The 15452-nt window shown below is 34.2% G+C and overlaps 1 protein-coding gene across 3 annotated transcripts in view; it reads right to left on the reverse strand.

Moving 5' to 3' along the window:
- Positions 1-15452, reverse strand: part of HNF4G (hepatocyte nuclear factor 4 gamma) — a gene marked incomplete at its 5' end in the record, with an annotated part of 76415 nt that overhangs the window by 20614 nt on the left and 40349 nt on the right. For 2 of the 3 annotated variants that reach the window (XM_080799910.1, XM_080799911.1), the window contains one exon: positions 3487-3658. In XM_080799910.1, the coding sequence (XP_080656036.1) occupies positions 3487-3632 (146 nt within the window). Of the gene's footprint in view, positions 1-3486; positions 3659-6634; positions 6771-15452 lie in introns of those variants that run through there. The other variant, XM_080799909.1, reaches the window with a different exon arrangement.

A 15452-nucleotide genomic window follows, 5' to 3' on the forward strand; every position in this document is an offset into this window, starting at 1 on the left:
TATTTTATTGCTAAAAACTGCCAACCATTATCTGAATGTTCCAAGAGTTGTAACCACTGATCACAGATCATCATAACAAAAATAATAATGATAATGAAAAAGTTTGAAATATTGCAAGAATTACCCAACTGTGACTCACAGACACAAAGTCAGCAAATACTGATTGGAAAATGGCACCAAAAGACTTGCTCAACACAGAGTTGCCACAAACCTTCAATTTGTCAAAAAAAAAAAAAAATGCAATGTCTGTGAAGCGCAGTAAAGTGAGGTGTGTTTGTAATTTAATTTATATCAAATGTCCTGAAGAAGCAAATCTATAGAAACAGAAAGTGTATTAATCATTGCCTGTCATTGGAGGGGAGGGAGTTAAGGGAAATGGGGAGCAACAATTTAAGGGTAGGAGGTCTCTTTACAGGGTGATGAAAATGTTTTAAGTTGGTTGTAGTGCTGGTTGCACAACTCTGTGAACATACTCAAAACCTGGATTAAACACTTAAAAAAACTAAAACGTATGGTCTCTGGAGTTAGATGTGAGCTTGATTTCCAGTCCACCATTCACTCCTGATGGAACACGTGGGGATGTTATTTAACATTCCCAAATTAATTTACAGCTGTCTAATTGGAAGGACTTTCAGCAAAAAGTTGTGTGCATGTAGGGTAAATATAAATCATAGACTTTGGAGCAAATATCAATCATATAGTAAAATAATAATATTTCTTCCAAATTGTGTCATAAAATTACCCATATCCATATGTATTGGTATATTACTGATTATTTGTAATAATATCAATATCATTGATATTGTATCAAAGTACATTGATGATACAATGATTGATACAATGTACATTGTATCAGTATTACAAATATCAATTTGTAATAACTGGTATATTACTGATTATTAATGATAGGAATAAAAGAACCTACTGGTGATCTACAAAAGAAGATAGTTATTCTAAAAATGATGGGTAGCCACTTTGAACTGATTGAATATAAAGTCTACTATAAAAGAACTGAGCTGGAAGAGAGGTATTTTTAGGATGAGGAAAAAGAACTGTTCACTTGGGAATTCATGGCTTCAGGAGAAGGAATCTGATTACCAATAAATAAAAGAGGAAAATACACCCAACTAACATTAATGCAAAAATTGAATAAACATATTGAGCACCTTCTGTGTACAAGATCCTGGTGTAGGGATTAAACAAAGGAATATGACCTGTCTCCTCCATTCAAGGAAACTATAATCTAACAGAGTACACATACAAGTTTACAAACAGCCATAATAAAGAAAACATGATGTGAGAAATATTGAAACAACAATTAAAGTGGTTTAGAGGGAAAGCCCAACTTCAGTGGGACAGAAGAGCTAAAATAGAAATAATATTTGTACATCTGAGGAAATGGATAAATTTGAGACCAGCAAAATCTGAGCTTAAAAAACCTTTACATTCCTACACTTTCATTATTATAATAAGTATTTTCCAAATGGAAAATCACAGCATTTTTTTTAATACCAAAATATGTAAAGAAGTCTAAGTTGGCAGCAATACTCATGATGAGAAGGTGTGAGTTGTCAAACTGTACATGTGGTGGGAATATTTTTTAATTCCAAAAGTTGCTATGGGAACACTCCTTTCTCACTTTTCTCATACAGGAAGGGAAGAAATCTTGAAAGCCAATGGTGCCGATATTTTCTTTTCTTTTCTTTTTTTTTTTTTAAAGATTTTATTTATTTATTTGACAGACAGAGATCACAAGTAGGCAGAGAAGCAGGTAGAGAGAGAGGAGGAAGCAGGCTTCCTACTGAGCAGAGAGCCCCATGCGGGGCTCGATCCCAGGACCCTGGGATCATGACCTGAGCCAAAGGCAGAGGCTTTAACCCACTGAGCCACCCAGGCGCCCCGCTGATATTTTCTGATTCTTAAAAGTCTTTGTTGGATTTAGTTGTTTGGATCACACTATTTTTCATATATATGTATTTCATCTTTAACAGAGCGTATGACTCAAAATACATTGTTTACATGTTATTTTGTATTTATTTTCACTGTTAATTTTGTAAATTTTGTAAAAGCACTGAATATTTAATGTAATCTTAGAGAAAATGCTTTTAATGAGGGAAATCTACTTGGTTTATTTTTTTATATCTAGAGCTTTAATGTACATAAAAGCAAGACTCATCTAAATATATTTTTTTGTTTATCAAGAAGATTTTAAAGTGGATGATTTACTTTTTTTTTTTCTTTTAACCAAACTTTAAGCCCTCCTGGAAAAATTACTACAGAACATTAGTTAGATATTTGGAGAGTAATACATTAGCTTTTTCCAGACCCTAGAAATCAAATGGCATCGTATTGTGAGGGAGATTAACTTTTTCCCAAATGTCCAGCTTGTTCATAAAATAACACAGCAATTCTATACATGGTACTCATCAGTAGAGCAAACATTGATATTTTTCTGTTAGCATCAGTCATTTTTTTAATAGTCCATATTTCATATAGATGTAATCTGCATTCCAGAACTGTCATTCTGAAGATTCAAGGTGGAGTACCTAATCCTAACTTGTACTACGATGTTCACTAGATATTTTTTAAGCTTACTGGAAATATGTGACATATACAATAGAGTTAAATATATTTTGGACAAAACATTGAATTCAATGGCAAAAGTGTGGCATGAGAAATACACTTAAAATTTTAAGACTGAAAATTTAAGCTTGTTCACTGACTTTGACAAGCTACCAAAATCATCCATACTTTTATAATTGTATTTAAAAGACTCAGGAGGTAGAGATGTTAAAAAGAAAATCAAGATGCAGAAAAACACACAGATTGTGAAACCATTTAAATACAGATTTAAATATGTCCATTGGTATATGAACATGTGGTAAAACAATAAAGGAACATAAAGAAAAGACAAATACCACATTTCAGACAGGAGGGGGAGAGAAAGAGAAACCGATAGAAGAGGTGTGTTCACTAAAGGCTTCGACTATATTGGTCTAGGTTGGATGATAAGTATGTGGGGTTTTTTTATATGTTTTATAAGTCTAAAATGTTTCATAAAAAAGAACCACCTGTAGGAATGCATCCTGCATACACACCCACATACCCATACTTTAAACACAGCTTACAGATTTTTTTCATACAGACTTTGTTTGTATGAAAATTCTGATTTCTTAAAAGATTTTATTTATTTATTTATTTATTTAATTTATTTATTTGAGAGAGCGAGCGAGCGAGAGAGCAAGAGAGCAAGTGAGGGAAGGGTAAGAGGGAGAGGGACAAGCAGACTCCATGCTGGGTGGGGAGCTGGACTCTGGGCGTGATCTCAAGACGTTGAGATCACGACCTGAGCTGAAATTAAGAGTCAGATGCTAACCGACTAAGCCACACGGGTGCTCCAAAAGCCCTGATTTTATCCCTTACTTCTTGCATGCCATTTTGAAATGCCTCTAAAGATAACTTTCTCAAAAGGAGCATCTCAGGTACCTGCAGGAATAAACATGACTCTTGCGTATGCTGCGTCTGAAGAAGCCCTTACACCCATCACAGCTTGATGCTCCGTAATGCTTTCCCGTCGCTCGGTCCCCACATATGGCACATAGGCAGTTGACACCATTGTCTGTGGTATTCATACTTGTTGTCTCTGGAGCAGAGCTATCTGTTAAAGAAAAAGCAGAGTAGCCTTCAAGTTAATACTAAGTATTTCTTATTTATATTACCCTACTAATTATTCACAGGCCAAAACAGTGCATTTCCTTGACCTCTTGGAGCACACTAGTGCTCTCCTTTTAACCACTGGCCACTTCTGCCAGTCTCCATTACAGTCTTCCCTCACTATTTCTGAAGATTAAACTTCGGGACACCATAGGTCTAAGTCCCCCCAAATATACTCATTCCCAGGGAAAACCCATTTGGTCCCATGATGTTAAATATCATGTGTATGAGAGAAAAATCCCCAGATTTTATCTCTAGCCCTGATGTCTTCCGTGGGTATCAGTTTGAAATGCCCAAATACCTTTTTAACTACTTCACTGTAAAGTTCAATAGGAGGGGCGCCTGGGTGGCTCACAGGGTTAAGCCTCTGCCTTTGGCTCAGGTCATGGTCCCAGGGTCCTGGGATCGAGCCCCATATCGGGCTCTCTGCTCAGCGAGGAGCCTGCTTCTCCCTCTCTCTCTGCCTGCCTCTGCCTACTTGTGATCTCTCTCTCTCTGTCAAATAAATAAATAAATAAATAAATAATCTTTTAAAAAAATAATAAAGTTTAATATGAATTGCAAATTAATGTATCAAAACAGAACTCTTCTATTTTTCCCCTCAAATTTGTTCTTCTTTCAGTCTTCCCTGTGTCAGTCAGTCAATGGTTCCATCCAGTACCTTGGGCCAATAACCTCGTGGTCTTCATTGGATTCTCCCTGTCATTATTCATATCCAATCTAATACTAAGTCCATATTTGAAATACATATCAAATTCACAACTTTTCGCCCTTTTACCATGGTCACCCTTATCCAATCAACTATAATCTTTCCCCTACATTACTGCAATAGCCTCTTATCTCATTTTTCTGTTTCCACCCTTGCTCCCCTACTGTTTATTACCCCAAAGTGCTCTTGGAACAAGAAATTCACATCATATTAGTCTTCTGTCCCTAACCCTCAGAAACAGAAAAAAGCCTACGCATCTCAGGCTTGCTGTAAAGCCTTGTGTGTTAAAGCCCTCTCCCACCTCTCTGACTCCATTACTTGGTACTACTTTCCATCCTGTTCACTGTTCAACAATGTTGCCTTTTTAGCCTCCTTAGAGTTGGCAGCTTCCATCTCTGAATCTTTAGATTTGCTCCTCCTGCCTCGAAGGAAAGTTCTTCCTCAAGGATGTCTTTGAACTGGTGATCTGATTTCTGCTCCAGTCTCTCACTGTCTATGAAATATTCTCTGAACACACATCTAAGAGTCATCCCTCATCTGCCTTCCAAGTAGAATACAGAACCCTGATTATTTTTTTAAATAACTACTTCATTTTTAAAAACTATGTACTAGTCTGTTCATTTACCACCCCCTCTTTCCCTACAGAATATAAACTTCATGATGTTAGAGAACTTAGATCTGTCTAAATTCTAACATAAGAACAACTCATCGTATCTTGAATATAACAAAAGATAAAATTAAAGTCTGTCATGTGTCAATTATATTCTGTGAAAACACATATATTCTGCTTACGAATACTTCCGAGTAGACAGACGTTACCATATATAATTTTGTCAAGAAAAATCTTAATGAGAATATGTTTAAGGGTTAATCATGTGATATTACGGAGTTTAACATGAGGAATTTTTCTTTTTGGTAACATAAACAAAATTGATGTAGAAATACGACAGAATTGTTAGGATTGTGATTGCATTCTAGATTTATGGAAACAGGAAAAAAATTCAGCTCTTGCTTCCAGTTTAATGTCATACTTACATATTGTTAACAACATTATTACAAAACAAGTTAGACAACACAGAAGTCAGTTGTGTTATATATTTATGCTAAATCTGTCCTTATATAGTAATATACAGTCTTTTAAAAAATCATGATTCTCTGGAGACAAATATACTATTAAATATCTTTAATCAAATCTAAACCTAAGGAATAAAAATAGTGATTTCCTAAGATTTGCACTAAGGGTTTCTTTTAATTCTCTTTGTGCTAAAATTTCAGAATTTAACTTCTAAGGATTAAAAAACATCTTCCCACTAATAAGCTGTTGTTTATTATAAATATAATGAGATTAGCAGTTGTAAAACTGAGGAGCACTACAGAACATTGCCCTATCCTGAGTAGAAGATACATTCTCAATCCCGAACTATACTACACACACACACACACACACACACACACACACACACTTACACACACACGTTTTTCAAAGTATACGTAATTACTAGATTTGAGGTGTTCTGACAATTATAAGTAATCTTGGACAAGACTTTTACTTGGGAAAAACCTAAATACAAAGTCAACAATAAACTATATTATATAAAGACATGAACTCTAAACAATCCATGCCTTATTTGAAGTTAAAAAGTTACAGTAGATAAATACCAAGAGATTTGTGAGGCTAAACATTAGCTTGTCAAGTAGTAAGGTTATAATATAAGCCTTTATTTCCTTTCATACTGGGTTCAGTGTAAAAACTTATAGTAATTTTAAAGGAAGTTTCTCATCAACAACCATTGAGAACTGAAACGACAGGAGGAGGCAACCAGTAAAAGCCTCCAGCGTTCTGTGTGTCATTTTAAATACCACATAGAAAATGTACTTCACAGCCAGTCTGCCAATGTTACTTACTACTGTGATTTACAGTAAATAAAGTAACTTCTGAAACTGTTCTTTTTACCTTAACTGGCCTATGACAGAATTCTGAGGTCACTCTGTTACGCGAAACTAGACTTTTAAAAAGACTCAACATAAATGAGCCATAACAATATTAATTTAAATTTTGTGAGGAAATGCAAAAACTCAGATACATAGTCTTAAAAACCAAGCCCTGAATTCTTCAGCAAGGAGATACAGAGCTACCACCTGGGAAGCTCAGTTTTTACCCCTCCCATTATACCTGCTTTCTTTTATGTCTACAAGTAGATGAGAACTCACCATTTGAATTATATAGAATCTGCATAGTTTCAAACTCCAAAGTTGTGTAAGTTGGGTCCAATACTTCACTGTAATTTGCCATCTCCATGTCCAGTATCGGTTCTGATACCCTCATCATTGACTTAGAAACACACATACAAGTGCCACCACAGGCCAGCGTGTGTGATGGCTGCTGGGCTTTCAATCTGTGAGTGATAATCCAAAGTTAACTGTTACTGTTAACAGTGACTTACGTGGGAGGAGCTGTAAAACTGTAAACTCCTCTGCAGGCCATATTCTGCTCATTTCTTTCTCTTTTATGGCATACGAAAGCAATTCCTTGTGATAATCTTGGAATGCTTCATGGAATCACCTTATCTGAAGTGCTTAGTGGACGAATATGATTTCCTAAATTGATTCCCAGTAGACAATAAATGATGTCATTAAGTAGTTAAAAATAGAAAAGAGAATCTCTCGGGTTTCAAGTATTTGTAACATGATTTATGTCATGCAAGGGGCTGAAATCACATACCACATGTTCTAAAAAATGGGATTTTACTGTTATAAATCTGATTCCAAGACTGTAAGTTAACACTTAACATAAGCACTTAACGATTTCAATTTTTCTTACTGTACAATAGAGCTAACTTTGTTTATGTTGGGGTAAAACATTTGTAATTTGAAATGACAGGGATTTGTGATATATTACAGTAGTAGCCTGGACATAACCCTAATATGGCTGGACATATTCTCCTTAACTATCTACACTTGAATCTGTGTCCCTTGAATGTTTGTAAACTTCCCAAGGACACAACTACCAGAGTTGCTAGCACATTGTAGGCATTCAATAAAAATAGCTATATGAATAAGCTTTCATTTCTTTTGACTTCTGATGCTTAACTACATTCTAGGCACTGAACTGAAACAGAATTATCCCTAACATGTGTGGACCTATCCATTCCCATCATCAACCTCTAACACCTCGCATCTATATAGCATAGTACACCTTTTACATGCACACGTGACAAGGGGCATTTAGAATTTGGGGAACATTTAGAAAATAGGATTCACTGATTATATTTTACTTCTGAGAATACATTTATTGATTTTATCTTCCAAGAAAGAATTCCAGCCACATTTACATTATAAAGTCAGAATCTCATTTCCTACATTTGTTAAAAACTATGGCAAAGTAATATTTCTTATTCAACTTCTTAATATCATAAACCTTGTGAATATTGTATGTTAGAAAATTGTTACATTTTTCATCTAGGAAGCCCAGCCTCTTAAAATATACTCAAAACCATGTGAAGAATTTGTGAAGAAAATAGTGGAGTCATTTTAGCAACCAGATTCACTAATCAACTAAACAGTGATCACTGAATAGTTCACTTGCCTTCATATTCCGTAGCACTCCTAATTGTGAGGCTCGTATCTGAGGGATGCATTTTAGGGACTGATTCTCTTTAGTGAAGGCTACCTGTATTTATTCAGTTTTTGGAGATGTGAACAGCAAGAGAATCCCGTGGTTTTCATCAGCATGAATTAGTTCTCACTTGTGAAGAAGTAACACAGACATATTTCCTGTGTGAACCAAAGCAGTGAATTGTGCATAGTTCACAGTCTTTCTCATCTATGTGGTAACTAAACAAGGCTGAGGAATATCACCCATAAAGGCGTCCCAAAAGAAGAAAAGAAAAAGAGAGTCATTCATTCACAGAACTCAAAACACTAAGAGAAATGTGGATATAGCTCAGGAGAATAGTGCTATCATAGTTTATTGTTCTACTCCATCCTGTACCCTCCCCTGGGGTGGTGGGGGGGGCATCACTATTGGATCAGGGCATTTTCCTTGAAGGGGGAAGGAGCTACACTTCATCCCAGCACAGATCCTCAAGCAGTCACTGGCAATTAATCAGAGCTGGCTTTCAAGATGAAACCTGTTTCCCATCCATGTTATTGTAAATTATTTTTTTTGTTTTATAGGGTAAAAACCTGAGAATTTCCAGAAGATATAGCAGATCCAAATAGTAGGCATATCACCTCAAGTGGGTAGTTTGTCTTCCTAATGATACTCAGATGTGGAAACACCCACAGCATCCAGTCAGGCTCAGTCCAGTGAAGAGAAAACTCTTTACGTTTTACATTCTTGAATCAATTACAAAGTACAGTAGAAGACTTCTTGTCTTAAGTGCTAGGATTGGTAATTCATTGAACTCATTCAGCAAATAAAATAATTAAAACAAAATTGTGAAAATGGTGTACCCGTTCTTAATAGCTTATTCGACTTAAATGTGTAAAGTGCTGCTGTTTTGTTGGCTAACCAAGACTTCTTATTCGAGTAAGTACTCACTGCTTGTGATTTCTTACTAAATTTTTTGTTTGTATAAATCTCATACATTGCCTTTGATGTCTAGTTTTATTTTTTGATGGAGGAAAAAGTCAAAGCTATCAGTAAAACCTAAATGCAGAAGCCTTTTAGAATTTTATACTTTTAAAAAATACTTTATATATTTTAATCCACTTGCTTTTATCCACTTCCAAAGTATCCACTAGGTTTTTGTTGGGAAAAAAATCTCTTTTAATACTCAGGCTTCAGCAAATTATGCAATGTTTAACTAAATGATGATGAAATAAGAACAACAAATGACATAACCATGCTACATAACAAATACAATTGACCTTTGATAACTATATACAGTTGGTCAGATGGTCAGGGGACACTGCAACACTTTTCCCAATAGCCAAGATGGAAAAAATATAAATGTCCACAAATGGATGGATAGAGAAAGTGTGCCATACAATGAAATACTATTCAACCTTAAAAAGGAATAAACTATTGATACATACTACACCATAGATAAACCTTCAAAACATTATGCTAAATAAAATAAGCCAGTCACAGAAAAAGATACTACATGATTACACCAATATGAGAAATCTATAGTCAAACTCTCAGATTCAATGAGAATTGTGGTTGCCAGGGGCCAGGAGGATGGAGAAATGGGGAGTGACTAATCAAAAAGTATAAAATTTCATGGGGCGCCTGGGTGGCTCAGTTGGTTGAGCAACTGCCTTCGGCTCAGTTCATGATCCTGGACTTCCAGGATTGAGTCCCACATCGAGTCCCACATCGGGCTCCCAGCTCCCTGGGGAGTCTGCTTCTCCCTCTGACCTTCTCCTCTCTCATGCTCTCTCTCACTCATTCTCTCTCAAATAAATAAATAAAATCCTTAAAAAAAAAAAGAGTCTGTTTAAAAAAACAAACAAAAAGTATAAAATTTCAGTTAAGCAAGAGGAATAAGCTATAATCATACAGCACTCTGTCAATACTATTATACTGTAACTTAAAAATTTGTTAAAAGAGTAGGTTTCATGGTCAATGTTCTTACTAAATTAAAATAAAATAGATTTATGAAGAAAATCATGGGAAAATGACCAACCTTATCAGTAATCAGAAAAAATGTAAAATAGAACAGTTAATGCTATTAAACAAAAAAAAAAAGGTGCCTACTACTTAAGGAAGTTAACCTACTCTGAAAACTAGTATGTTCCACAAAAGGAAGTTCAAAACCTGAGTTAACTCAGGGAGTTGGCTAAAGGGAGGTTAGAGTTTTTCTTGTATTGATTTTAACATGAGATAACTTGCTAATTACTTTCATATATGACCAATCCCTCTTCTCTACCTCCAAAATTAATTAGGCTAAATTGAGAATATTTTTATTTGCTTAAAAAAGAGTAGGAAAAGGACAACAAGATGGATGTGAAAGAAAAGGAAAAAAAGGAAAAGAAGAAAATGTCACAGAGAAAAAATTTTAGTTATGGTTACTTTTAGATTTTTAATTATGCATCATAATTTTAGCAAGTATTGCATTCTTTAGTATTTTTTGTGTTTTTTATGCTATAGTGATTGTGGAATATTCATGATTTAGGATACGTGATTTTTGGAAACGTGCATAGTATAATTGAACAAAATAAGATTATATAATTTACTTGTATAAACCTTAGCTACATAAAACATTTATGGTATTTGTTTGCATATTTTCACATTAAAATTCAGCTATTTTCAGGAAAAAGACAGATGGACACCACACAGTGAGTCTTTCATTATTGCTTTACCAAGTACTTCTTATGGGTAAAATTCATTAAGGCTACATTAGATTAAAAGCTTAAGTAGTTATTAAGAGAATTATATTAATTTTATGCCTAGGTGATAGAGGAATAATTATCCTTAAATGGGACTTACTAAACCCTACATTCAGCATAAATTTATGAGTACTTTTAAGCTTATTTCTAAAGGTTTAATTGGGAAAAACATCAAAAATTCATGCTAATTCCTAAGACAGTAATTTATAGTAAGTAGCATATATTTGCTAAGTAGAAATATAGTAACTTAATCTAGATCCAAAAATATAGTATTTATGATAAACTATGACCTACTGAAAATCTCCCTTAACAGAGGTCACTTTGTAGTATACGTTCTGTAAGCTGAGCAAAATGTTGCTGTTCTTTAGAGTGATACCATGGTTTGTGGGCCAAGATGTACCTTCTCAGCCCCAGTTTAGGGCAGTTCACTCCAGAGAGAAAAACACTATTAGTTGTAGATAAAAGGTCAATATTAAAAAGCATAACTAATATTCCTGAAAAATGTTTCTCTCAGAGCAATGGTTTTCTAAACCAACATGTGAAATATTTATTTAAATTTCTTTAGAGCAACATAAGATGAAAGCTATATGGTGTTTAAAGAAGACAAGAACTCAGTTCACTATTGACTATCCAAGATAATAGCAGAAACATTTCTATCTTATCTGTAAGATTATTAAGTCTGTTAAATTGTTCTATATTTCATATTTAATGTAATCATTCCTTCATAGCATGTTTTAAAATAGAAAACAGGCTAATACAAATCAAGGTTATTTTCATAAAAGAATTTTCATAAAAAGGATTTTTATTTTTATTAACATGTTTTCTAGTTTAAATTATGGAAAATAATTTTCACGAAAATAATCTGGAATGTTAATATCAATATTAAAACATTTCATTTTAAAGTTAGAGTTAATAAACTTTTTCCTGTAATCTGATTTCTTTGAGGTTAATTTTCATTACCAAAAATACCATATTAACCCCAAAAGCACATTAGTAGTTTCTCTTGTTTCCATATTTTACCTTTTCAAGTATGAAGATTAAATAAATGTGATCCCTAAAAGTTAGATGAGGAGGAAAAACTATCCACACCAATGGATAGTTTTCAGTGTAAGGAAACCATTAAGTGGAGAATTAAGTATTCATTTAAAGCAAAGCTACCTTTCACTTTTCAAAAATCACTTCATTAAAAAAAAAAAAAGCATTATTTTCCTTGCTGCCACTGTCTTGACCTAACCATCATTCCTTTTGAAACAGAAATTTTGTCTCTTCTCACACTTTAATGAGGGAAACAAGCATATTAAAAAATTAAATCAAACAAAAATAGACATTTTAATCTTCAAAGCAAGTTGCTACTACCGAGGTGCAAAGAAAGAAGTTTGGCACTGGCTGTAACGATGGGATACTATTTTCAAAGAGCTTCATAAATCCTTTCTTAAAGTCCAGATTATATAGCATTTTTATATAAACCAAAACAATTTTCCTTGTCTTTTTTTTTCCTCCTTCTTTTTCTGATGATCATGCAATGATCAGAATGACCACATGACTTGTCTAATCACTCATTCCCAACATTAAAAAATGTCCATTATTATTATTTTTGGAACACACCTCTATCCTAAAATTGATGAAAAATTTTAACACTTAAACTGAGCTTCTAATAGATTTTGTTTACATATTGTTATAATTTTCTGTGAACAATTATAATTATCCATAGCTCACTGTTCAATTTACATTGCTCTTTAATTCATGACTATAGCCCAAGGAAGCAATTGTAAATCTTTATTTTAGATTCACCATTTATCTGATCATTGCAAATAACTCCCATCACTGCTAAAAAGTGCCATTTTATAGTAAAATCTAAGTACACTGCACAGAGATAAACAGCACCTTATGAAATAGCTGAATTTGTTTAAAAATATGTTACTATTCTTTATAATATGCATGACTGTCTCAACTATTCATATTATTTCCTATTTTCTCATTAAAAGATCAGATCATTATTTAAAAGCAGTTACATAAATAAATGTAAAGCCCAAAACTAAAGAGGAGTAGAGACTGTATTAGCATGAAATCAGTTACTGTTAGGATAGACCAAGGGGGACTGCACAGCCCAGACATAAATGTAACCAAGAAAACATTCTGAGGAACAGAGGAGAAGTGATAGGAGAAATCTGCATATATTAAACCTGCCTTCAAGGTCAGTTGCCTTGTGATTCAAAACAGACTCTCCTTTTCAGGAGATAAGGAGCTGATTAGTACTAAATTATTAACTGAAATATAGATTATACTGGTAAGGAAAATAAAAAAAGTCTGGATATAAGGGACGTTAGGATTCGACAGTCACTTATTTCTGCCTTGCCTTTTTACAATGGGTATTACCATTGTTGCCACTGCAAACTCAGCGAAGTTAGTCAGAATATTCAAGATTGTGGTGGCACTCTGATACCAAAGTTGCTGCATTATGCAAAATGAAGAGAAGGAAGAAGTTGTCAGTTTGGGTCAGTACCTATTTCCAGTATGTCCTAAAGAGGTATAATATTTAATAAAAATAGCAGCAGTTTTACTATGCTGAGTGCAGTTAGATTTGAACATTTTGAACGAATGTACTATGACTGTAAATTTAGTATCTGGGAGCCAAATCTATCCATCCAGATATCCATCCATCCATCCATCCACCCATCTATCCATCCACCCCTACCTATATAAATACATGAGTTACTGTTTTTTTTTTTTTATTCAAAAAATGTAACACACCATACACACATAAATGAATGCTCAATATTCCTCTTTAAAGCTTTTTTATATACACAGGAAGAACAACATATTAACGTGACTTTTTTTTTAAGATTCTATTTATTTATCTGACAGACAGAGATCACAAGTAGGTAGAGAGGCAGGCAGAGAGAGAGAGGGAAGCAGGTTCCCTGCCAAGCAGAGAGCCCGATGCGGGGCTCAATCCCAGGACCCTGAGATCGTGACCTGAGCCAAAGGCAGAGGCTTTAATCCACTGAGCCACCCAGGCACCCAGGCGCCTTAACGTGACATTTAATTTAGCGAAAACTAAATAATATTTGCCTCTCCATTTAATAAAGGTAGTTATATGACTGACTTAATTGAAATGTTAAGTTTATTTCACCTCCTTTTAGATAGATTTCTTTTTGAAAAAAGCAATTGTTTTTTTGAAAATACCATAATGAAGTGTTCCTTTTGGAATAAAAACACAGGACCAAATTAAAATGATATTAACAGGTAAGCTCGTGGCTTTTGGCAAAGTATTATTTCAAAATTAAAGTAACAGGCTATTATCACTCTCAAGTAAGTAATTTGTAATTGTTTAATGTTTAACTTATACATTAGGCCAGTGATTCAGAAATTTTGCTGCACATTAGAATCATCTGGAAAAGTTTCAAAGACCACAAGGCCCAAGTTGCATCATATGCTAATTAAATCAGAACATAGGATGGAGTTTGGTATCAGGGTTTTAAAAGATTTGTAGGTGATTCCAATGTGCAAGAAAGTCTAGAAACCACTGCTTTCAGCTGTAAATTACTCTTTATTCACTACTCATTCAAGTTACTCTTTATTCATTATTGTATCTCTAGGGCCAAGAATAGTGTCTGCCACATGGTAAACACTCCCCAAATACTTACTGAATGTATTAACAAAATACATATGTGAACAATTAACTTTGAGACAGGAGAGCATTTATATTGAACACGTAAGTACATTTTGTATGCCAAGCACTTTTCTAGTCACTGAGTATTTTTACATGAACAAAGAAAATCCCTGCCCCCATGAAACTTACAATCACATAATAATAATAATAATTATTATTATTATTTATATCTTTATAAAGAGATGAATAATGAAAACCACTTTCCACTGGATCCACAAAGCTGGACTGAAAAATGTAAATCTGTTTACCTGGTTTGTAGGTAAACAGAAAGAGGTATAAACCCTCCTATTCACTGATTCCTCAATGACCGTCTTATTTTACACAGTTGTGCTCTCTTAGGAATTTCAGAGGGACAATACTGCAAAAACTGAATTGGCAAATAGAACCTCTGCTCCTAGGAGAAATAGAGGGTTAAGTTCCTGTGAGCCTCTGACTAGATTTTTATCAACCAATTTGCAACCTTGCTTTATGTGGGTTTCTGTTTTAAGACCCCTCATATTCATTAACATTCAACTTGCAGCCAACAGCATTATTAACTCATGCCTGAACGAAGCTTATCGAAAATATTTTTTTCAGAGATCTTGCAATTAGAAACACTAGACAGTACTTTAGTACTACACTTAGGGGTCATTTTAAATAGCAAAATCACCAAACAAAACAAAACAAACCAAAACACCACTCACACAAATGAGAAAAACATGGCATTAAATATGTTGTGAAAAGGACATTTATTGGTATGAGAGCTGAAAGAAGAGGGCAGAGCAATGCTTTGCATCATCTCAACGGGGCATATTCTTTTTTTTTTTTTTTTTTTTTTTAAACGGGGCACATTCTTATTGAGCAACTCAAACTCTTCACCAGTCAGCAGATCCAAGAATGACTGACAATGGACCTTGAGTATTGATTTTGAGGTTAGAAATATACGGTAGTAAGTAGGCATATTTGCAATCACAGAACCTGCACATAATGAAGATCCACTATACATATGTATATGTGTTACTGAGATTTTCAATATGCAAT

This window comes from Martes martes, assembly GCF_963455335.1.
Source record: "Martes martes genome assembly, chromosome: 4".
In the NCBI taxonomy this organism is placed as follows: Eukaryota; Metazoa; Chordata; class Mammalia; order Carnivora; family Mustelidae; genus Martes; species Martes martes.